Raw genomic sequence first — 23077 nt, forward strand, 5'->3', positions numbered from 1 at the left:
TGCTCTGGAACCAGCTTGCCCCAGTTCCAAGCCTGCCTTTACTGCGTACTCTCTACGCGCCAGTTTCCTTACCTGTCAGGTGGAAATAACAACATTTCTATGTCAAAAGATTATCTCAGGGTGGAATAATTTCATGGATACGTTTAACTCACTCAGAAGAGTGACTGGCCCAAAGCCAGCGTTTAATCAGTCTTAGCCTTTGTTACATGTTGTGGCCCCCGTACACACCCAACTGTAGGCTCAGTCAACTTTGGACTCATCAGAGAGTAGAAGTCAATGTCCTGCCCTTATAGACAGTCACCTCTATGACCTCATACTCTTTCCTCAGGCAACTGGTCAACACAGGCTAGAAATACGCTTTCCTTTCACAGGCAACCGTGTAGTAGAGGCAAGAACCTTAAACCATGATTTGGAAAAACTAGATCCTCTTCCTGGCTCCTCCGTCTTAATCCCTGGCTGACCTAGGGCAAGTGCCTTCTCCTTCCGGAAGGTCAGTAGTCCCATCTGTGCAATGGGAACGAGCTCCTAGGAGACTCAAAAAGACAGAGGGCTTGGCAGCACTTAGCAAACTGGTGATGCAAACGTGGTTTCCATCTCCCAGGCTGCAAGCCACACCACCCATACTCACTTTCACTTCCAGAAGACGCACACTCCCCAGACTGGCACACTGGCAGGCCTCCAGTTCAGGGAGCAGGTGTATTTTCATTGGCCCCTCCCACTGGCTTGATGAATTCATTTTCTCCTCCTCCAGGGACTTTCCTAACTTCCTTCTGTAAATGAAGGAAGGTGCACATGAGCACACTGTATATATAAATATGACTGGGAAAGCTTTCCTCCTCTTCTCTCCTTCTCTTTTTTTTTTTCTTAAACCAAACTTGGTTTCTGTTGTAGGCGGTGCATTCCCTAGCACGGCAGGGTGGGTCACAGTGCGCTGTGGAAAGTGGAGGGGGGAGGGCAGGGGGAGGAGTAGGCAGTGGTTAATTCACCCACTGTGAGAGCTGGGCTTCTATTTAATGGGGGGCTCTCTCTGCTCTGAAGGAGTTAGAGGCAACTCTAGGACCATCAGGGGCATGGCAGAGGATCTAGGGCCGGGCTTTGGGGAAACAGCCAGCGTCGAAATGCTGCCCGAGGACGGAGGCTGCAGGCCCAAGGCCAGAGCTGGGCTAGCATCCAGGAGCAACAGTGCACGCTGCGCTCTGACCTGCTGCCTCGTGTTGCTCCCCATCCTGGCAGGACTCACCGCCTACCTGCTCGTTGGCCAGCTCCGGGCCCAAGGAGAGGCCTGTGTGTTTCAGGTAAGCAAGACTCCGCAGTGACCTGGGGGATCAGCAGACCCCCTGGGGCCACCTGGCCGCTATCGCAGCTCTGGACAGAGCTTCTTGGTCCATCATGGTCCCTGCTTCCATATGCAAAGGAAAGGTAGAATGTGAAAGGTGGAGAACTCCAATTTGGTTTTTATGCTCAGTATTTCTGGGGGATGAATTGTGCCTTTTTAGGTTTATATGGAAACAACCACAAGCCACTTATTTTAGATAATTATAATCACAGTGCACTGATAATTTGGGAACATTCATTTTCTTTAAAAAAATGAAAAACTAAAAAAAAAAAACTAAATTACAAAACTAATACCTAGTCATTGAAAAAAGGTAGAAAACACAGATAAGGAAAAGAAGATAATTATCATTACCCATAACTGCATAGAGTGACCATTATTAACATTTGGGGATATATAATTCCATATCTTTTAATAAGATAGGATTGTTTTGAGTCTCCTATTATGATTTTGTTTATTGTTAGTAAATTCACAGCAGCATGATGATATCGATGGTTGTATTGTATTCTTATGCATGTATATGCTATAGTTTAATCAACTCCCCTTTCTTGGGTTTAGAAATATTCTTTTTCGAAGCTCAAGAAAGAATCTCCTACCTGATTATTTATCTCTCTGGTCTTGGTAGGGGTGGGGTGTCAGGGAGCTTAGTCAAAAAAGAATACAGGGTCTAGGGAAAACAATGGTGCAATGGTGGGCAGGTGCTGACAGGTGATGGGGAAAACATAGTTCTAGACTAGGAACTTCAAAAACCTTAAAACCTGAAGAATGTGTCATTCAAGGGATACCCTTTAAAAAAAACAAACAAACAACTCTCCTACATAATCTCTGGTAGCCAATTAAACTTCGGTCCAAAGTATTAAATTCCAGAGGGGAAAACAGGTTTTTCAGTTGGTTTAATTGGAAACCTGTTTCCTAAGCACTGCTGGCAACTTCAAAGCAAGAGACCATGAGCAAGCCATGGTTAATGTGTAACTTTCACCACCCATGAGGGTCAGCAAACAGACTGAGATTCAGACAGCAACATCCATGGCCACATGCCATCATTCAGGAAATGTAGAAATATGCAGACAACCGGAAATGCTGTTCATGTTACAGGAGAATGGGAGGGCATGGGGGTTCAGGCTGTGACGCCTAGACTGCCATAGGGCTGGTTCCAACGAAGTCAAACTGCAGCGTGCTGTCAGCATTCTGGACTCAGTCCCTCTTTAGCCAGAAAGAAATGGCTGTTCTTGAATGAGGCATTAAGTGGCTTCCAGTAACCTGAGCTCTCCTGCGTTCTGATGAAAAACACTCCCTCTGCCCCAAACGATGTCTGAGATTGCCCATGTTGTGTTGATCTAGAAGTCCATCAGGTGCGATGCCACGGTACAGCGGAGGCCAGTGACGTGCTTAGGAAGAGAGTGCGAAGCACTAGCTGGCGCTGCCCAGGAAGCCCCTCTAGGGAAGGAGCTGCATGCCTGCCCTGTTGCAGGCACTCAAGAGATGCAAAGGCTGCGCTTCCCTGGCGGCGCAGTGGTTGAGAGTCCGCCTGCCGATGCAGGGGACACGGGTTCGTGCCCGGGTCCGGGAAGATCCCACATGCCGCGGAGCGGCTGGGCCCGTGAGCCATGGCCGCTGAGCCTGCGCGTCTGGAGCCTGTACTCCGCAACGGGAGAGGCCGCAACAGTGAGAGGCCCACGTACCGGGGGGGGAAAAAAAAAAAAAGAGATGCAAAGGCCAATACCCCATTCTGTCATGGGTACCTTTGGAGCTGTGGTTTGGCCAAGCTATATAACTTAGAAGAAAAAGAAAGCAAAATGGGGCTAAGGCTGGGGCACAGGAAACAATGGGAGTACTGAAAAGAAACACCTGGCCCATTCAAAGAGGAGATTTAAGTAAGAATGCTTAAAGAGTTCAAAGAAAGGTCAATTTACTGAGTTGCAAACAGATTAATGAGAACCGCAGGGCCGGAAGCATCCTGGGGTTACCAACAGTATGAAGCTGGTCACCACCCCTTGGCCTGAAGAGGCAAATAGAGGGAAAAGTTTTAGCGGAACCCAAGGAGACCTAAAACGTAGGAGAGGGCCTGCCTGGAGGAGCTGAGGGTTGAGTTGAGGAAGGCCATCTGCCAAAGCAGCAGGGAGGGAACAGAAAGCAGCGAGGGAAAACTCTGACCAGTCTGCCCCCAGCCTCTCATCCCCTTGGCCAGACTCAATTGGAAGCCGGGCTCAAAAGAGCCAAGGAGCAAGTGTGCCAGGAGGTCAGTGAGGGCTCAGGGCATAGAGTGGATCTGCAGGGGCTAACAGACAATAACCAGCTTTGTCAAAAGAGATGCAAAAAGATGGGATTCAAGTGGGAAAACCAGGTCACCGGGACAGCTTGGGGATATAACAATGAAATGTCAGGACTCTTAGTCACCTGAGTTTGACTCCCAGCTCCATAACCTCCAGCTGTGTAAATAAGCACATGGCTTCTTTTTTTTTTTTGGAGTCTGTTTCTCTTTCTACCAAAAAAAGATACTAATATCAGTACTCTGACAGCACTAATAAGGTATGTGCAGGAGCAGTTTATATGTTGGGAATGTGGGGAGAGCTACAAGTACGCGGTAACAGGACTCGACAGCACTATTTGTCACGCAGAGTTCGTCCAAACTTCTCCTTGTAATTGAAGTGACCATCTGTGTTAGGTAACTGGCTTTCTCCAGGGGAAAAACCAACTTCTAATTTCCTTATGGTAGTTTGGCAAATTGGAGCAAGGTGCCCACCTAAATTAGGCACCTGTCTTCCTACAGAAACTGGGAGGTGGGGGCATTACCTCTCCTGGTATTCACATTTCAGAGAGATGCTCCCAGGTCACGGGGGCAGGGGGGAAAGAAAAGGCCTATCTGTTCTTCAAAAGGATTTAAATACATTTCAAAGCAAGGAGAAAGTACTTAGAAGTTTTCTAACCTAAATGCTCTAGGAAAAGGAAGGGAAAGAAATCTCGTCCATTATTTTCAACAGGGGGAACTAAGCCTCTTATTTTTCATTTGCACTTGTTCTTATGATCTAGACCCCACAGTTAGTAAGACCTAGATCCAGAACTCAAACTCAGATCTGTCTCCCTCAAAGCCTGGAACATTCCACGAGCCCTGCAAATACAAAGCCCCACTGTGATCTGCCCGAGTGGACTCCCCCAGACTCACCTAGGGGCCAATAACCACCTTCGCCGCCACCTACACCCGCTTCCCCCATGTCCCAGCCTTGCCCCCCACTCCTCTTCACCTCCCGCACGCAGCCCCACAGTCCTCCTCTTCTGCCCACAGCCTTCGTGAGATCCATGGAATCTGAGATTGTTTATGGAATGAGTTTTCCATTCCCACAGTGGCCAGGCAAAAGGCAATTCAATCCTAACACAAGAAAAATTGAGAGAGGGGGGTCACACAGACCTTCAGATACATTCACAGGCCTGAAGAGCTGGCTCAGCAGCAGCAGAGGATAAGCTGATGATAATAATGACAATAATAACGACATGATATGAGCTCCCACCTCAGTCTCATAGAGAACTCTCACAAACATGATCCCGCTGGATATTCACACCAACCCAGAGATGCAGTAAGACCGTGAGCAGTGGCATGTGGCAGACGAGGAACTTGGAGAGAGAGCGTCTGCGTGAGCACCCAAGGTCACAGCGGGGAGGGACGGAGCCAAGTCTCAGTTGGCAAATCCGGTTTCTCTCAGTTTCCCTGTTGCCTCCCTTCCACCTCCTCCCCAACCACAGTCAAGCTCTCGATCAACGAAAATACTTTCCATCTGCCCTTTTTGTGGATGAATGAGGGGATCACCCTCATGTGTTGAGGAGGACAGGAAACAGGAGTATTCTGTGAAACAGGAAATTCTGTAAAGATGGGCCTGGTCTTGATTCTCCACACAGGAGCCAAAATTATTCTTTGGAAGCTTTCACTGCATTGTGTCACCTCTGTGGCTTCATCTTCTACTCCTTTCCCTTCTCTCCTGCCTCTGGCCTCTCAGCCATCCCGGCTTCCCTCAGTTCCCTTCCCTCAGGGCTCCAGTGCTCTCCTGTCCCCAGTCCTCAGCGGGGCCGTTCCCTCTGCCAGGGCTGCCCTAAGGGACTTCCTCATTCCATCCCTGTAGCAACCAGAGGAGGCCAGCATCCCTGAGAATCTTTTCTACTCTAATTTAGGAGGGAGTTGAGGCTTGAGAAGGCTCAAAAGGACTTGAAAGGAAGAGAGTAAGCAAAGTACAGAAGCTCCCCGAGTTTCAGTCTTCCCATAATATCCACCCTACTGAAGTGCAGTGAGGATTCTAAGGAATCTCTATAAAGCCCCTCACAAGTGCTTGCAACATGGGCACTAGCTGGGTATTTGTCCCCTTCTTTCCCCGAAGTGGAAAAGCTCTTCACAGATTTATAGAAATTAAGAGATGGAAGTGCCCTTAGTCCCAGGGTCAGCAAGTATGACCCATGGGCCAAACCTCACTCACTGCATGTTTTATAAATAAAGTTTTACTGAAACACAGCCACACCCACTTGCTTACGTACTGCCTTGGCTGTTTTCACACTAAACAGCGGAGTTAAGTATTTGTGACAGAGGCCATATGACTTGGAAAGTTAATATTTACTATGTGGCCCTTTACAGGAAAGGTTTGCTGACCCTTGATCTAGTCTAATCACCTCATTTTACACTTGAAGAAACCAAGGATCAGAGAAGGGAAGGAAAAGTTCAGGGTCACAGAGCAGGTTGGGGGCAGACCTAGAACTAGATACTATTTCTATGTTGCCTGGCCTCGTTCCACCAGAAAACAGGACCACCTCCTTTCTTGCTGGGTCCCTAGACCAGACTGTGGAAAAGCAACAGCAACTTGTGAGTAATGTTCCAGGTTTTTATTAGCAGCAACAAAAATGGTCACCAGGACTGTTAAAAAATATTTTAAACTGGACTCTTCCTTCAGGGGTTGTGTAAGGAAAGATTCAACATGACAAACTTATTATCCAGTAAGTTGCAGAGCAGAAATCAAAATTAGATTTGAGAAGTTTGGGTTAACTGCCTTTAGGTGAAGTGACCATAAATATAGCATCAATTAAATATATCATGGTCCTTTCATGCAATGGAAAATTAAAATGAAGCATCTCTATGTGGAAGGATGGGGAATTTCTTGAAGATGTATATTAAGTGAAAAAATCAAAGTACATAACAGCATATAGAATGTGAAACACTTCATTTTCTGAAAAAATAATGCACATTAATATATATGAATGTATTTATAAATGCACAGACTATCTCAGGAAGATGAACAAAGAGTCTGGTAACTCTGTTAGCATCCAGATGGGGAAACTGGGTGGCTGGGTAACAAGGGAAATGGGGACACATTTTTGAACCTATATCCTTTTGTACAAAATGTATATGTTACCTATACAGAAAAATACATATATATATGTTTAAAAAATACATACATATATATATATATATATATATATATATATATATATATATAAAATAGAGAGAGAGTGACACAGTAAAATGTTTTAGGCTCTTTAGACTCCTGGAGAATGCTGGATAGACTTGCAATGTGGAAAAACCATGGGTCAAAAGTTCAAACCCAGTTTGATTTCTGGCTTAGCCACTTCTTAGCCACGTTACCTAAGCTTCCTGGCCTCAGCTTTTTAATGTATGAAACAGAGATAATTAGAAATAAAACCCTTAAAGTATCTGGCAGGGGGTGGAGGATTAGCAATTGCAACAGTTATGTCCTCAGAACTTCCCTGCTCATGGAAATTATGTCAAAGAGAACAAATTCTGCAGCTGCCCTGGAATCTGCCATCACCAGTCCAGAGAGCAGGTTCTGGCACTGGAGGGCTTTTCTTGGTCTCTGATATTTATATATATATATATATATATATATATATATATATATATATAAAATAGAGAGAGAGTGACACAGTAAAATGTTTTAGGCTCTTTAGACTCCTGGAGAATGCTGGATAGACTTGCAATGTGGAAAAACCATGGGTCAAAAGTTCAAACCCAGTTTGATTTCTGGCTTAGCCACTTCTTAGCCACGTTACCTAAGCTTCCTGGCCTCAGCTTTTTAATGTATGAAACAGAGATAATTAGAAATAAAACCCTTAAAGTATCTGGCAGGGGGTGGAGGATTAGCAATTGCAACAGTTATGTCCTCAGAACTTCCCTGCTCATGGAAATTATGTCAAAGAGAACAAATTCTGCAGCTGCCCTGGAATCTGCCATCACCAGTCCAGAGAGCAGGTTCTGGCACTGGAGGGCTTTTCTTGGTCTCTGATATTTGTGAGCTATCTTCGTATCTCCTTCTCTACCCTAGTCTTGTACCCTCAACCCACGCTCCAATCCATCCTTTACCGGCTGCACTTGACCATGGCCTGGGCCTTCTTTTGGTCCTTAGTGGCATCCGTTGCCTTCAGGACAGGTCCACCACCCCCACTCTGGCCCACAGGTCCCCAGAGGCCAGGCCTTTGTCTTCCCAGAGCACTGCTCCAAAACACAGGACTCTATGCTCCAGGAATAACGGAATGCACCACACTGGCTCAGCCCAAGCCCAGCACAGAACGGGCACTCAGCACTGTGCAATGAAGAGTCAGGGATGCCAAGGGAGGAACTGCTTCCCAGGGCGGCACCACTGTCCGTCTCTGTCCTTCCCTCCAAGTCCTACTTCTAGAATCATCTGCACACATTTTCCTCACCTCTCTTTGGTCCTCTCCAATCTCACTTTCGACCCTTCCCGAAAATCCACGCAAGACTCCTAGTCCTTGTTCCCTGCACCTCCTTTCTCCTACACATTCCCCTGAGATGCCCTGGTTTCCATCCAGACCAGCAGGACCCCAGTGAGGCCAGCTCAGGCTTCAGAGGTACACAGATTAGAAGGAAAGCCATGGCCCCACCACATCACAACTGTGACCTTATAATAATTTATTATATATCAGACTCCATTCTAAGTTTTTTCATCTTTAGCGTTTTGAGAAGAGTACATGAGATCATGATATGAAGTTCTCAATGTGAGGTCTGGCATGTAACACGTGTACTACATGTTTACCGTTGGTATTTCATGCATCATCTTAGTTAACCCTTGAAACTGCACAATGGAGAAAGTACTACTGTTATCTCCACTTTAAAGAAGGTGAATCTCAGGCTTAGAAAATCGAAACCACATGTCCAAAGTCACACAGAGTGTGACACTGGGATTCAAACCCACGTGTACGCTCCTCCTAACCCCTACACTAGTGTGCCTCTGAGTATAAACCCAGCAAATTATTCACTTGCTGGCGGTGGTCAGGGGGACTTAAAAATGATACCCTAGAAAATGCCTTTCACATAGTAAGTGCTCATAAATGCTAGTTCCCTTCCTCCCCTGGGGACACCTAGCTAGCCCTGGCATACAGAGGGCACTCACTAAGCATTCCCCGGTTGGAGAGAAGGATGGAGAGATGCACAAGGTGCCTGACCTCCCTAAGTCTTATACTACCTGTCTACAAAATGGGGAGTGTAACACACTTTCTTCATAGCGTTTTGCTGAGAATTCTGCAAGGAGAAGTCCGGAAAGCTATTGCCATAAGGTAGATGCTCCACAGACATTACTTCTCTACAGACTCCACATCTGAGCCTTTTATTTCACTCAAGCTGTTCCCTCTGTTGGATGAGGACGGTAACGGTAAGCCCCTTTGCAAAACACTGAGCACTCAGTGGCTGCCTCTGCTGTAGCCTCAGGGAGCCCTGGCACAGCTGGAGGAGAAGCTCAGCTCACTCCCAAGGTCAGGCCAGGGGCAAAGGGCAGAGAATCCAGAGAAGGTGAGGGTGCGCTGTCGAAATGAAATGGAGGGAGGGCAAGCGAGCAGGAAGCGTGAATCCCACACCTCTGCTGCAGTTCCTGGCTGGCGATTCCACGATCCATTCATTCCCCCTTTAAAATCAACACGCACATCGCTCAACCCCAGCTTCCTCATCTAACAGACCACAGGCAGCCCAGCAGCCGCAGCACCGTGGCTGTAAGAGGTCATCTCCCAGCCTGGTGTCCTTAATGAGGCCCAGGAGCTGACGGCGGCAACAAGCATGGAGGATGAACGGGTGGAGGGATATCCCATTCCCTAAACTGTGAAACGGCAGGAGTCCAGAAGCAAACTGTGGACTGAGGAGGCCCCTCCTGTTGGGAGAAGGGGGAAGCCGTCCAGAGCTCCGAAATGATCTCTGTGCCGCTGGTCATAAAGAGACACACAGGTGGCTTCTGTTTACCACTACAGTGGTGGGACCAAGGGGAAGGTATATGGAATCAAAAACACATACCACAAGGATTGATTGAGCACAAACACAGAAGGAAAATGAATTGGCTATCCACTCTATGTGTCTGGTCTTTCTTAGCCAGCACAACAGTCCTGGGAGGAAAGAATCATTGTTTACTTTTTTTTTTTTTTTTTTTTTTTTTTTTTTTTTTTTTTTTTTTTTTTTTTTTTTGTGGTATGCGGGCCTCTCACTGCTGTGGCCTCTCCCGCCGCGGAGCACAGGCCCCGGACACGCAGGCCCAGCGGCCACGGCCCATGGGCCCAGCCGCTCCACGGCATGTGGGATCCTCCCAGACTGGGGCACGAACCCGCGTCCCCTGCATCGGCAGGCGGACTCCCAACCACTGCGCCACCAGGGAAGCCCCATCGTTTACTTTTACTGATGAGGAAACTTGAGTCTTACTGAGGTAAGTGACAACTAGGAAATAACAGAGCTGGGATTTCCACATTTGCTGGGCTGCAAACACCACATTCTTTGCTCTGTACCACTCTAAGTGTTGCATGTAAAGCCCCGTCCAGTTAAAGATCGAAATGTAAGGCCAGACACTATAAAACTCTTCGATGAAAACACAGGCAGAACACTCTATGACATAAATCACAGCAAGATCCTTTTTGACCCACCTCCTAGAGTAACGGAAGCAAAAACAAAAATAAACAAATGGGACCTAATGAAACAAAAGCTTTTGCTCAGCAAAGGAAACCATAAGCAAGACGAAAAGACAACCCTCAGAATGGGAGAAAATATTTGCAAACGAGGTAACTGACAAAGGATTAGTCCCTAAAATATACAAGCAGCTCATGCAGCTCAATATCAAAAAACAAACAACCCAATCCAAAATGGGCAGAAGGCCTAAACAGACATTTCTCCAAAGAAGATATACAGATTGCCAACAAACACATTGAAGGATGCTCAACATCACTAATCATTAGAGAAATGCAACTCAAAACCACAGTGAGGTATCACCTCACAGCAGTCAGAATGACCATCATCAAAAAATCTAGAAACAATAAATGCTGGAGAGGGTGTGGAGAAAAGGGAACCCTCTTGCACTGTTGGTGCGAATGTAAATTGATACAGCCACTATGGAGAACAGTATGGAGGTTCCTTAAAAAACTAAAAATAGAACTGCCATACGACCCAGCAATCCCACTCCTGGGCATATACCCTGAGAAAACCATAATTCAAAAAGAGTCATGTACCACAATGTTCACTGCAGCACTATTTACAATAGCCAAGACATGGAAGCAACCTAAATGTCCCTTGACAGATGAATGGATAAAGAAGATGTGGCACGTATATACAATGGAATATAATATTACTCAGCCATAAAAAGGAATGAAATTGGGTTCTTTGTAGTGAGGTGGATGGACCTAGAGTCTGTCATACAGAGTGAAGTCAGAAAGAAAAACAAATACCGTATGCTAACGCATATATGTGGAATCTATAAAAACGGTACTGATGAACCTAGTGGCAGGGCAGGAATAAAGACAGATGTAGAGAATGGACTTGAGGACACGGGGGGAGGAAGGGAAGCTGGGATGAAGTGACAGAGTAGCATTGACATAAATACACTACCAAATGTGAAATGGATGGCTAGTGGAAGCTGCTGCATAGCACAGGAAGATCAACTAGATACTCTGTGACCACCTAGAGGGGTGGGATAGGGAGCGTGGGAGGGAGGCTCAAGAGGGAGGGGATATGGGGATATACGTATACATATAGCTGATTCACTTTGTCGTACAGCAGAAACTAACACAACATTGTAAAGCAATTATACTCCAATAAAGATGTGGGGGAAAAAAACAACAACACCGTCCAGTGCACCTTAGAGGAGGATGAAATGAAAACCACCTTGGAATCAAACACGTCCAGGTTGGATTTATCCTTGTGCAAGTACAAACAGGAAATTGCAAGAGGAAAAGGCAAAGGCAAATGTCTGTGTATTTCTCCTAGAAGTGCTGGGAGGATGTTATGGATCATGAAACATTTATGCCTTTGCAATTGTGGCATTTATGACGGCAAGAAATAGCTCTCTCTTCCTGTGTATTAATATACTAGAGAGTGAGTACAGAATATGGGAGAAAGGCTAAATGGGTCATTAGTTAAAATACGCTCAGGGGATTTTTCTGGGGAAATGCCAATAAGAGAATCTCAAAGACCACATCGCTTCAGGCTCATCCATTATGTAGTCAGCTAATGTTTATGGGGCTCCTGATATGTGCCAGTCTGTACTTGGTCTAAAGGTTTAGCTCCCAGGCCTTTCATGTGCTCTTTGCCTTTGGCTTACAAAGACTATAATCAGGTGATAACCTCTTCTGAGAGCAGCTGGAGTACTTACTAGATGAGGAGCCCACATAAACACCAGAAAGGCCTGACACAGGGAAACCCTCAGCTAGACAGTAGTCTCCTCCTTCCCTCCATCCTTCTTTGTTCCCTGTTGGAAGTATTAGAGAATTCCGAAAATGCTTAAAGTAATAGGTCATGGTTAGTTTGAGTTGGGGTTTACCAATCTATATGCAGCCACCACCCCCCCCCCACAAAAAAAAGCAAGAAGAAAAAAGGAAATAAAATCAAGTGAGAGTGAAAATTCCCTGACCTATAAGAACTAAGGGGTGAAAAGCACCAGCTTACTTTGCTCGGGCTAATAAATACCAGGGTGGCAGGCAACCCACTCTCCCACTAATATGTATGCCCATCGGCAGACACATTTGCCTTTTCTGGCTCTGATCCTGGCCAACTGTCACAACTCTCAACAAACATTTCTAGAGCCATGGCTATGCTCCAAGCAGAGCCTGATGAAAAACCTTGGAGGCCCCAGTACTAAAAGATTATGGCTACCCACCTCTACATAATCAAGTTTTTAAATTTAAACAAAAACTCAAAACTTTGCATGTATTCTAAAATTAAAGGGTCTCTTTCCTAGTTTTTTTAATGGTAAAACTCTGGCTACAGTCACTGAAGCTGAATTTTACTCCATCTTCTGCTCTGTTTTCTGCCTGTCTTACTGGTGCCTGAGGATCAGTGTATTTTGCCAACTGGATAATCCAGTGGGAGTGCCAGGCACTGTCTGAGGTGCTACAAATACAGTGGTGAGCACGACAGGCAGAATTCTACCGGCAGCTGGAATTCTGCTAGAGAGAGAAAATCAATAGCATACAAATAAGTCATATCACTTGAGGGAGTAATAAATGCTCCAAAGGGGAAATAAAATTGGACCCTGGTTCTCAGCCAGTGATTTGAGAAGGTATTTAAGGGGAAATAAATCACATTCTTCAGGGGTGTTCTTGGACTCCATGTCTATTCAGATTTGGAAGCTAATGTTGCAGTGACCAGCATCTCTAGGGAGCCATCATCTCCTTGGTACCCCAGAATAATCAGAAGTGATGGAGATGAGTCAGAGTTGGAAGACAGTAAGCCAGCCATTTATTGACTGTTTTTATAAGCAACCATCTTGAGAGCAGGCATTGAGCCAGCTCACATGCATAGACCTTTCCTCAAAGACCTACTAGTTCATCCTCTCAAATCTCCTCTTCATTCATTCCTGCTTCTTATCACAATAATCTTCCTCCCATGATAAACAGAGTGATTATTAAAAGAAACAGCAATGGAAGCCTTTAGATGTTGTTCTCGGAAAGAGGGTCCCAGCTGACGTTCTTCTTGGAGACTCTTGGAATGTTGTGTTCTTCAAAACTGCCAGCAGGCACTATCTTAGCCTCCAGATGTTTAGTAGTATTCTGGGCGGGCCACTTAAAACCCACACACATCCATCCATATATGAAAATAAAATGTGTCCAAGTTACAGAAATCCAGCAGAGCAAATAAGGAAATGTGTTCACTCTCAAATTCTTGCTAATGACAATGGGACCCTGAGCCAGAAGAAATGCTCCAGACTCTTAGCTGAGGGTCTGCTTAGACAAAAGTAAGTAGGATGTTCAAGAAGGTTTCTCAGCAGAGAACTAAATGAAGTAGAAGGTGGCCAACCAAGGCAGCCATTTTCTACACGAGGGGATGCGACCAGGCTCTTCCAAATTCTTTTTGACAGTTCACCTTCAGTTTTCTGCCTTGCCAAGGGATCGAGTCCTTTGTCAGCTCTGTCAATGGCAAGTGAGGAAACAGCCTACAGAATAAGCCCATTTCTAGGCTGCTTCTCCACCTTCCAAGCTCATCAAAGTTACTGATGCTGGGTAAGTAGTCATGTCGATTGGGTTTAGGCTTTCAAAGACTACGGTACTCATGACCCTGTGCTAAAAGCGTATAATATATTCACTTGGCAGCAGAAATGCTTGCGGTTTCCCAACTGCTCCTGTGTTCTGTTGGACCTCCTTACTCTTGCACAAGCTTTTAGCCTTGTCTGAAATGATCATTATCTTTATTACCTGGTTAATACCTGTGAGTATTATATACCTGTGAGTATATATAAGATGCAGTTCAGGTGCAATCCCCCCTGATTCTCCCACTTCTGGGCCAGGTTCCTGTTTTTTGGTCTCTGTGTTTCCCCCGCTGTCACAGTGCAGGGAACCACTAGTACTTATCCATCCACCTCAGCGGATGAGGGGCTTGCCTGGAAGTTATAAGGAGCAATGGCTGAGGGCTTGGGATTCTGGAGTCAGTTGACCTGGGTTAAAATCCTGCTCCTCCGCTTTCCGGGTATAAGACACTGGGCAAGTTTCTTCATGTCCTAAGCCTAATTTTCAGTATGAGGATATAAACAGCACCCACCGTAGAGAGTCACTGCCAGGCTGAAGGAGATAATGCATGTGAAGGGCTTAGCAGAGCCCAGTGCCACTACTCAGTGAATAAACGGTAGCTACATTTACTGCCTTTTTCATGTCCCTTGAATCATTCGCTGGGGTTGCCTCTTATGGCCGGAGTACAGAGAACTTGGAGAAGGATAAATAGTAGGTTAAGAAGACTGGGATGGCAGTTGGCACTTTGAATGCCAACATAAGTATTTGGGACTGTGTTAAAGGTTATGGGGAGCCATTGAAGGTTTATGAACAGAGACGTGTCTCAAAGTGATGCTTTAGAAAAAGCCCTCTGAAGGCAGGCTAAGAGATGGGTTCAAGAAAAGGAGGAACCAGGGGGAGGAAGCTCTGTTAGGAGCCTGTGGGAAGAATCCAGGAGAGCAGCGTGCTGAGGCCTGGCGTAGAGGCATGAATGAGAAAAACTCCAAAACAGAAATGACAGCTTGGGTTTGCGGAAGAAGAAAGAAAGAAATTTCAGGCTTGGTAACTGAGGAGAGGCCGTAGTGTTGCCATCAACAGAATTAGGAAGTGGAAAAAAGAGCACTGGAAAGGGGAGAAAGTCAGTCATTCATTCAAAGACGAGATCTCTGCCTTCAAGAGGGCTTCCAATAGAGGTTAGGTCACATGACTTGGAGTAAAAAGAGCCTGGTGGTCTGGGCTCTAATAAGATCACTGTTATCACAGGACTGCTCGCAGACCTAGACTCACCAATGACACAGCTGCATCCACACAACCACACATGCATGTAGAGAATCCATGCACACAACACCAGACCACAGACACACGTAGACACACAGATGCAAAAACACATTGACCCATACCCCCTTCCACTGATGAAGCTGTCTTCTCTCATACTCACATGGACATACAATTTCTCATTCACAAGTACACACACACACACACACACACACACACACATGAATTTTAAGATGTAAAATGACAAGTGTTCATGGTGACATGAGGATCAGTGGTCTTGGGCACTGTGTAGTTATGAGGATCAAATCAGAAGACTCTGGGTTAAGTCAAAATTGTATCAGAGAAGAGAACATTGGAAAATGTAAGAGAGTGATGTCATTCCTAAACTAAGAGCTTAGTTTTGCTCCTGAGTTTATATGCAGGTCTTGTGAATGGTGGTTCTTCATTTTCCATGCATTCTTTGCACTGACTCATACATTTTCTTCATCTCAGATCTGGGAGTTATCTATCGCTGGGGTTGTTATTATTCCCATTTTTCATATGAAGACACCAAAACTCAGAGCAGAAGTGTCTTGCTCGAGATTACATTGTTAATAAATGGTGGAACCAGGATTCAAATTCAGGTCTGTCTACCCCCAAAGCAGTTACTCTTTAACTACCATGTGGTATCTGAAATGGCTCACAAACTAGCGTTGCAAGAATAAAAAAGTCTTCATATATTGCATGGAAACAAGGCAGAACTGTGGAGGTTGATGAGAAAGAGAGCATAGTCATTATTTCTTTTTTGGTATCACTTTTCGCAACAGTTCCAATTTTTAAATTGTGCTGAAGAAAAGAAAATAAAGCAAGTGAGGCTATTTGTTCAAATAATAGAAGCAATGATAAGATGACAGAGTGCCCTAGAATGGAACAGGAAAAGCTCTGAGGACAAAACTTTAAAGTTGAGCTTCAGAGATAAGCAGAGGAGAGAGAAAGGTCATTGGGGTGCTGAAAGATGAAAGAAGAGAGCTTGGGTACAAGATTCCCATCAACCCAATATTCTCATTCCCATTTCCCTTATCTCTGAGTACCGAGGCTGGGTAGCAGCAGCATCTTAAACACGCCCATAACATGGGCAGCTGCATGGGTATGGAGTCAAAAGGACCACAAGATAATATGAACCATATCTTTCTTTCCCAATAGACTCCAAAAGGACAGGAGCCTGGACCTTCACATCAGCGATCTTGTAAGTGTGTTCATATTTCATGCCTTTTCTTGTGGGGAACAAGCACATTTCTCATAGTCTGGTACATGGGAAGTTAAGATGCAGACCCAGAGGAAAAGAGAGGCTCCTCCCCAGTCACTAAGAAGGCAAAATGGTGCCATGGCCAAGTGCATGGCCTGTGGAGTTGACAGCCTTTAGGCAAATAATTTCACCTTTCTCTGTCTCAGTTTACTCACCAATAAAAGTGGTTATAATAGTACTTACCTCCCAGGGTTAGTGTGGATTAAATTAGTTAATTCCTTTAAAGATATTAGAATGATACCTAGCACATCAAAAGTATGCAATAATTTTTCCTTTTATCATCAATAACATCATCTTTATCACTGTAGTTAGAACACACCTGTCCAGTATAGTCATCTCTGAGAACCAAAAGGAAATGCTGAGGCCTTCTGGAGAACGGATAGGGAAACAGAGGTCCAGAGAGGGAAAGGGATTTGCCAAGGTCATATAGCTACAGAGTAGTCCCCACCTAGTTCTGTTAGGACATCCAGATGGCTCAGTGGATATGGTTAAAGGGACTATGAAGAAGGCAAAAGGCCAACCAGCCCCCACAGAACCAAGAGAAGCAAAGGAGAGGCAAGGTGAGCTTTGCTGAACACCAAGCATGTGCCAGGAATCATTCTGAGCATCCATCATCCATGGTAGGAACTGACGTACCCATGTTAGATACGAGAAAACAGAGTCTCAGACAGGATGGATAACTTGTCCAAAGTCATGGGACCAAGGTTCATTTGTGTTCAAGATTATTTCTCCTGAGGCTGCCTTGTCCCTGCCCCCCCAAAAAAAGACCTGGACCAAACTTCAGGAGAGGGAACTGTTTCTCTCCAGCTGCAGGCACCACGCAACTCACCAAAGGCTGTCTTCACTCCAATCACCCTCTGACTCACAGAAAGCATCTTTCTCCTTTCCTTACAGACGCACCTCCTGGAGCCGGTGGGGATAAGCCAAGGGCACACCTGACAGGTAATTCTTCCGGGTGTGTTTTCCAGGAGACTATGGGCCCTGGGCCTGAAGTTCCTTTCAGTGTCTGCCAAAACTCATTCTTGTAGCTTTAAACTGGAAACCACACCCTTTGGTAACAGACTCCTCCTCTCAGTCGGGGTCTTCAGATGTCTTCCTCCCTCGAAGTGTCCAAAGCCCCATGTTTCTTGGGCATTTTCTTCCAGATTCTATCAGCTCTCTTCCTTATCTTCTGTTTCTCTCTTTCATTCTCACACTCAGTCATTCAGAAATGGCTTTCCTCAGATTCAGAGATTCGTGTAATTTTGAATCTAGTCAAAGATGAAAGCTCCCCTAAGCCAATTTATTGAGTCCATTCAAGAAGTTATTGGACACTTACATTCAGGTAGGTACTTCTAAAGAATTTTCATTGATGTAACGAGATTAAGAGCAATCTCTTAACATCACCAGTTGGCCAGATTCCCAAGTCTACTGTAAAAATTCCTGACACCTCACATCTGGAGTCACATATACCTCTACGACTCCAGAGAAAAGAGCAAAGACAGTGCAGAAATACGTGTTAAAAATCCATTGATATGGTATACAAAACAGATAACTAATGAGAACCTACTGTATAGCTCAGGGAACTCAGGGCTCTGTGGTGACCTAAATGGGAAGGAATCCTACAAAGACGGGATATATGTATACGTATAGCTGATTCACTTTGCTGTACAGTAGAAACTAACACAACATTGTAAAGCAACTATACTCCAATACAAATTTTAAAATAAATAAATAAACTTTGCTGATTTTGATTCACTTGCTGTACAGTAGAAACTAACACAACATTGTAAAGCAACTATACTCCAATACAAATTTTAAAATAAATAAATAAACTTTGCTGATTTTTCCCAAAAAAATCCATTGAAAAACTAGAAAGTTAAAAAACAAGCATATTCTTCTCATCTGTAAGAAAACCTGCAACCCGCAAGGGGATATCCTTGTGGCCCACAACACCTGTCTTAACGTTTGACCAAGAGGGAACTGCGGTGAGTCCTGAGTGAGGATTAGGACCAGGGAGATGCCAGTCACTATCACTTACCACTTGCCTCTAAGAATGGGGGTTATTGAACAGGCTGGGCAAGAAAATCCTAGAAACTGAGTATGGAGATGCCAATCCTCTTTCTATTGAATGGGGAAGTGGAAATTGGGAAAGGAATCTAGGTTCTACTGAGCTTTTAATATGTACCAAGCACTGTGGTAGGCAGTTTACATCCAGGATCTCTTTTAATCTGCGTATCAGCCCAATAGGATGGGGAAACTGAGGCTCAGACAACTAAATTCACTTGTCCCAAGTCACAGGACTAGGAGGGTTGAGATCTGAGACTGACTCCAACTGTTTCCATTACAAATACTCCCTACCCAAACTCCTACTTGCTGCTGTGTTGGCCTAATTGCATACCAAGTTAATAGAACTTGCTTTGTCTAGAAGATACATGATTTTTGCTTTTAATCATCTGAGATGAATTTTTTAAATCTATTGCATCACCCACAAAGAAGGAGTAGAGACTATAAGAGGTGACTAATAAAAATGCCCTTTACAGATTTTGCAAAGAAGCAACAGAGCTCTCCAGGGGCCACTTAGTGCAGGGGCCAGGGGAGACACACACATTCTAAACGTGTGTCGTAATTGCAAAAGAAGCCACAGTCTAGTCAGCAATGGGAAAGACACTTTAGAAAATCCAGGAACCAGGTTTCTGGTCAATTACCAGGTAAGAAGTTTGCTGAATGAACACTTACTTAAATATGACCTATCCCAAAACTATGGCCAGCGGTGCATAATGGTAATTGCTATGGATTTCAAAATCGGTTGTAGGAAATTAAAATGTGTTTTAATTTTTTCTGAAAAGTATTAGTTTTATTGCAGGTTATCTTATTTGAAATCAATGATTTGAATCAATGGTGTGATTCTATTCATTTTTTTCTGCTATAGATATAACCTCATAAAAAGCATTCATTCATATGTTCTATATAACATATACTTGTAAATAAAGCGAACATAAAAACATAAAAATATATAAAATGAAACAGGCTTATTTTTTAATCTGTCAAAATGAAAGATGCTAGCTTATTTGAGGAAAGAAAATAAATATGTATTGGGTAACACTGTATCCAGCCATCATGATAAATATGTCCATGTCTCTTTCACTCATTTGATCTTCAGAACAAGACAATAAGGGAGCTTTGTCTCCAGTTCACAGACAGGAAAATGAGACTCAGAGAGAAGAACCTACCTGATACAGAGTCGGGGTTGGAACTGGGCCTACGTGGCCCAGAGCCCCAGTCCCCTTCACTCCACAACTCAATTATATTTTGTCTTACATTTTGGCCCTGTTGATGTGGGAGAAGCATTTGCAAAATCTTCTGGATCTCTGGTGTTCTGCATGCTAATTTTTTATTAATTACTGCCTGTGTTTCATGTGGCTTTGGACCATGCATTGGAAGGGAGTAACAAGGAACATGACTCTCTCTCTCTGCAATGCCCTCTTTCTGTAGCAGAGCATTTCTGAAACCAGAAGCCTACTAAAAGTAAAGGTAGTTTAGAGGATATTCCTAATTCCACATTAAAAAAAAAATTAACCATCTCTTAATCCTTTCCACAGGTATTATTATCTCATTTTCCTTTCCTTTTTTTTTTCTTATTTATTTGTTTTTTAAGGAAAGGTACGTCAAAAAAGCAAATCTTTGCTTAGTAAAGAAATACTTCAAGCAAAAGGATTATCACAAGGTGGGGAGGTAGGGGAGTGAAGGGACTACTGCAGTCAGGAGAACCTCTGACCATAAAGTCTGCAAGTGTCTCAAAAGTTAGGCTAAAAGGGTTTTTCTTTTACAGAGAGGAGGACACAAAGCTGAAAAGAACCAGGTGTGGGGAAGTGGGATGAAAGGCTGGCTTGATAGGCTCAGAGAATGTTTTACCCTGAGGCCAGCCTATTTTCAGGAGGCTGGTTCAGGTTGAGGGTCAGGTTGAGGGTGGGCCGAACTTCAGGGGCCTGGGGGAAGGAGAGAAACTTAACTAAAGTTTGGTTAAAAAACATTTTGTTCTGATGAATCAGTGAGGGTAAAACAGTCCAGCTGATCATTTATGAAGCAAAGAATGGGAATTGGGAGGGTCTGGTGTCTGGCCTTGGCACAGGTAAACAAGGGAGGTCATCCATCAGTTTTACCTAAGTCACTGGGGGAGAGTAGTTCTTTGTTGTAAAAAGCTGTTTTCCAAAACACAAAGGAGTAAACGGAGAGTTTTTAACCTTAACTCTTTTCCAGGATCACAGGGCTCAGGAAAAATTCAAAATTTTCAAATAAGAGAACTCAGGCTCAGAGAGGCAAAGCGACTTGCTCGAGGTCACCTACCTAAGGTGCTACTCTCTGAACAGATGTGTATGTCCACTCACATATCCTCTACACATTCCTCCTCAAGGGACTTGTTAGCTGTCCGTTTTATCCAATCTCTTTACTCTTTGAAAATGATTTCAGACTCTTTTTAGCAAATTCCACAGGTTCTGACACAAGCAAATGAAACCTCCCTCTTGTCTTTGCAGTTGTGAGACAAACTCCCACGCAGTCCTTGAAAAATCAGTTCCCAGCTCTGCACTGGGAACATGAACTTGGCTTGGCCTTCACCAAGAACCGGATGAACTACACCAACAAATTCCTGGTGATCCCAGAGTCGGGAGACTACTTTGTTTACTCCCAGGTCACATTCCGAGGGACCACATCCGAGTGTGGTGAAATCAGCCAAGGGAGCCGACTAAACAAGCCAGACTCCATCATCGTGGTCATCACCAAGGTAACGGACAGCTACCCTGAGCCGACCCAGCTCCTAATGGGGACCAAGTCAGTGTGTGAAATAGGCAGCAACTGGTTCCAACCCATTTACCTAGGGGCCATGTTCTTCCTGAATGAAGGGGACAAGCTGATGGTGAACGTCAGTGACATCTCTTTGGTGGATTACACAAAAGAAGATAAAACCTTCTTCGGAGCCTTCTTGCTATAGTGGCAAAAGGCAGATGTCATTGTGTGAAGGTCCTCTGCCTCTTAGCTCCTCATTTTCCTCATTCATACGTAATTATAACTAGAAGGTTTTTTTGGAACATCCATAGAGACAGTGGTTAAGCCACGAAATTTAGGGGCCCAAAGTTCACACTTTATGTGCCTGACTGATGAGAATACTAACTGGAAAAAGGCATAAGAGAACAGACCTATTATCATGGTTGCTTGGAAGAGTGGTGAGTTTCTAAACATTAAAACACTGATCACCAGATGAATGGAACATTTCCACGCCTTCCTACTACACATTTGTCACCAGAGGGCCCAGATACTGTTCAATTTTATTATGAAGCATTTGCTTCGGTTCAGGAACCTTGAAAACAAAACCTAATGCCCTGGAAAACAGTGTAAACCCTTCAGAGGCAAAATCCTACGTCAGTTCCTCTAAACACATACTTTAATGCCTAGCCTACAAAAATGAAAAGAGAGCTGGTATTTCTCATAAGTGTTCTCAAAAAAAGAAACTAATTTTCACACCATCTATGGCAAGTGAGAAAAACTACCTTTCTCTTTACTATGTACACATGCATCAAAACAAGCAAGTGTGAGTTCCACATGTTTATGTCGAAATACATACAACAATACCATCTATTCAGAACAGTGTTCTTGAGTGCCTTTTATGTGTGTGCTGCCTTAACCCAAAAGACACTGTGAAGACTAGAGACAGATTCTCCCCAAATGTATATGAATACCACTAGATGGCTTCTGGTCAAATATCGCTCAACATATTCCAAGGACTAATTCTAAGTTCTAACAAATCAGACACTGTTACAGAAGATTTCTGAAGCTCTCCTGACTATGTAATATAACCAGCTGATTAGGTCACTCAAAAGACTTGAAGACAGAGTTCTAGCTAACAGACCAATTATATAACAAACTTGACTGATGCCAAGAGACAATGGACTTATTCCCTGGGGGGGAAGATATCAGTCACCAAATCTGGAGATGTTAACCGAGATCTGCTCTGAGGTTTGATCCACAACTTTATATGCAGAGTGTTATATGGGTATTTTTCTCTTCAAATATTCAAAGGGATTTAAATGTGGAATTGGCTGATCAGCCCAGCCAAGGCATCTTTCCTGAAGAAGAGGCTGAACATTGAGAAGGTCCTTCCATTGCTTCAATGAGTTCATATCCTCTAATCTGTATGAGTTTTCTGCACTCATATGTCAAGGGTTGGAGAGGCATTTCTGCTCTCTTAGCCTCTGTTGACTTGTCTGTAAAGGAGGAATCCACCAATCTGTTTCCCAGGATCAAATGAGCTCATGGGGATGAAACATGCTAACTTTGAGCATTCTGTGAAGTCTGAGAGCATGTCAGTGTGACATGCGGAGTGATCTCCAGCACCTTGGTCTCTATAATAAATGTTCCCTATTGTGAGAGACCTCACAGGTTGGTCTGAAAGCAAATGTGGCAATGACATCACTCTTACTTACTCTTTTTACCAGGAGACTACAGCGGCAGAGACATGCATTATGGGGTTCCTGAACATGATGACTGGTGTAGCAGTACCTGATCAATATCTGTTAAGTTATAATTAAATAAAAATTAATTTCTAATTTCTGAGTTGGGAGGTTAAGGTTCTAAAGCCCTCAGCTTCTCAAAACAGTCAGCGCAGGCCCAGCATGAGCACAGAGCAGGGTACGGTCACCTCCACCTGGTTCAGAAGTGACTTCACAAGGGAAGTGAAGCCTGAGTGACTCCTGAAAGGA

The 23077-nt window shown here is 44.3% G+C and overlaps 1 protein-coding gene across 1 annotated transcript; it reads left to right on the plus strand.

Annotated features, from left to right (window-relative positions):
* Nucleotides 1-1023: 1023 nt before the first annotated feature.
* On the plus strand, nt 1024-21776 carry TNFSF15 (TNF superfamily member 15). The gene is made up of 4 exons (XM_007449728.1): nt 1024-1295; nt 16241-16283; nt 17238-17285; nt 20858-21776. Exons 1-4 carry the CDS (start codon nt 1071-1073, stop codon nt 21310-21312), a joined length of 771 nt encoding a protein of 256 aa, XP_007449790.1. The 5' UTR covers nt 1024-1070; the 3' UTR covers nt 21313-21776.
* The last annotated feature ends 1301 nt before the right edge of the window (nt 21777-23077 follow it).

This window comes from Lipotes vexillifer, unplaced genomic scaffold, assembly GCF_000442215.2.
Source record: "Lipotes vexillifer unplaced genomic scaffold, Lipotes_vexillifer_v1.1 scaffold230, whole genome shotgun sequence".
NCBI lineage: Eukaryota > Metazoa > Chordata > Mammalia > Artiodactyla > Lipotidae > Lipotes > Lipotes vexillifer.

What these genes read in the sequence shown, in the direction of transcription:
- TNFSF15 (XM_007449728.1), top strand. Translation starts at nt 1,071, where the DNA reads ATGGCAGAGGATCTAGGGCCGGGCTTTGGGGAAACAGCCAGCGTCGAA. An exon ending in GAGAGGCCTGTGTGTTTCAG is followed by an intron (nt 1,296 to 16,240) that starts GTAAGCAAGACT and finishes CTTTCCCAATAG; the next exon opens with ACTCCAAAAGGACAGGAGCC. An exon ending in ACCTTCACATCAGCGATCTT is followed by an intron (nt 16,284 to 17,237) that starts GTAAGTGTGTTC and finishes CTTTCCTTACAG; the next exon opens with ACGCACCTCCTGGAGCCGGT.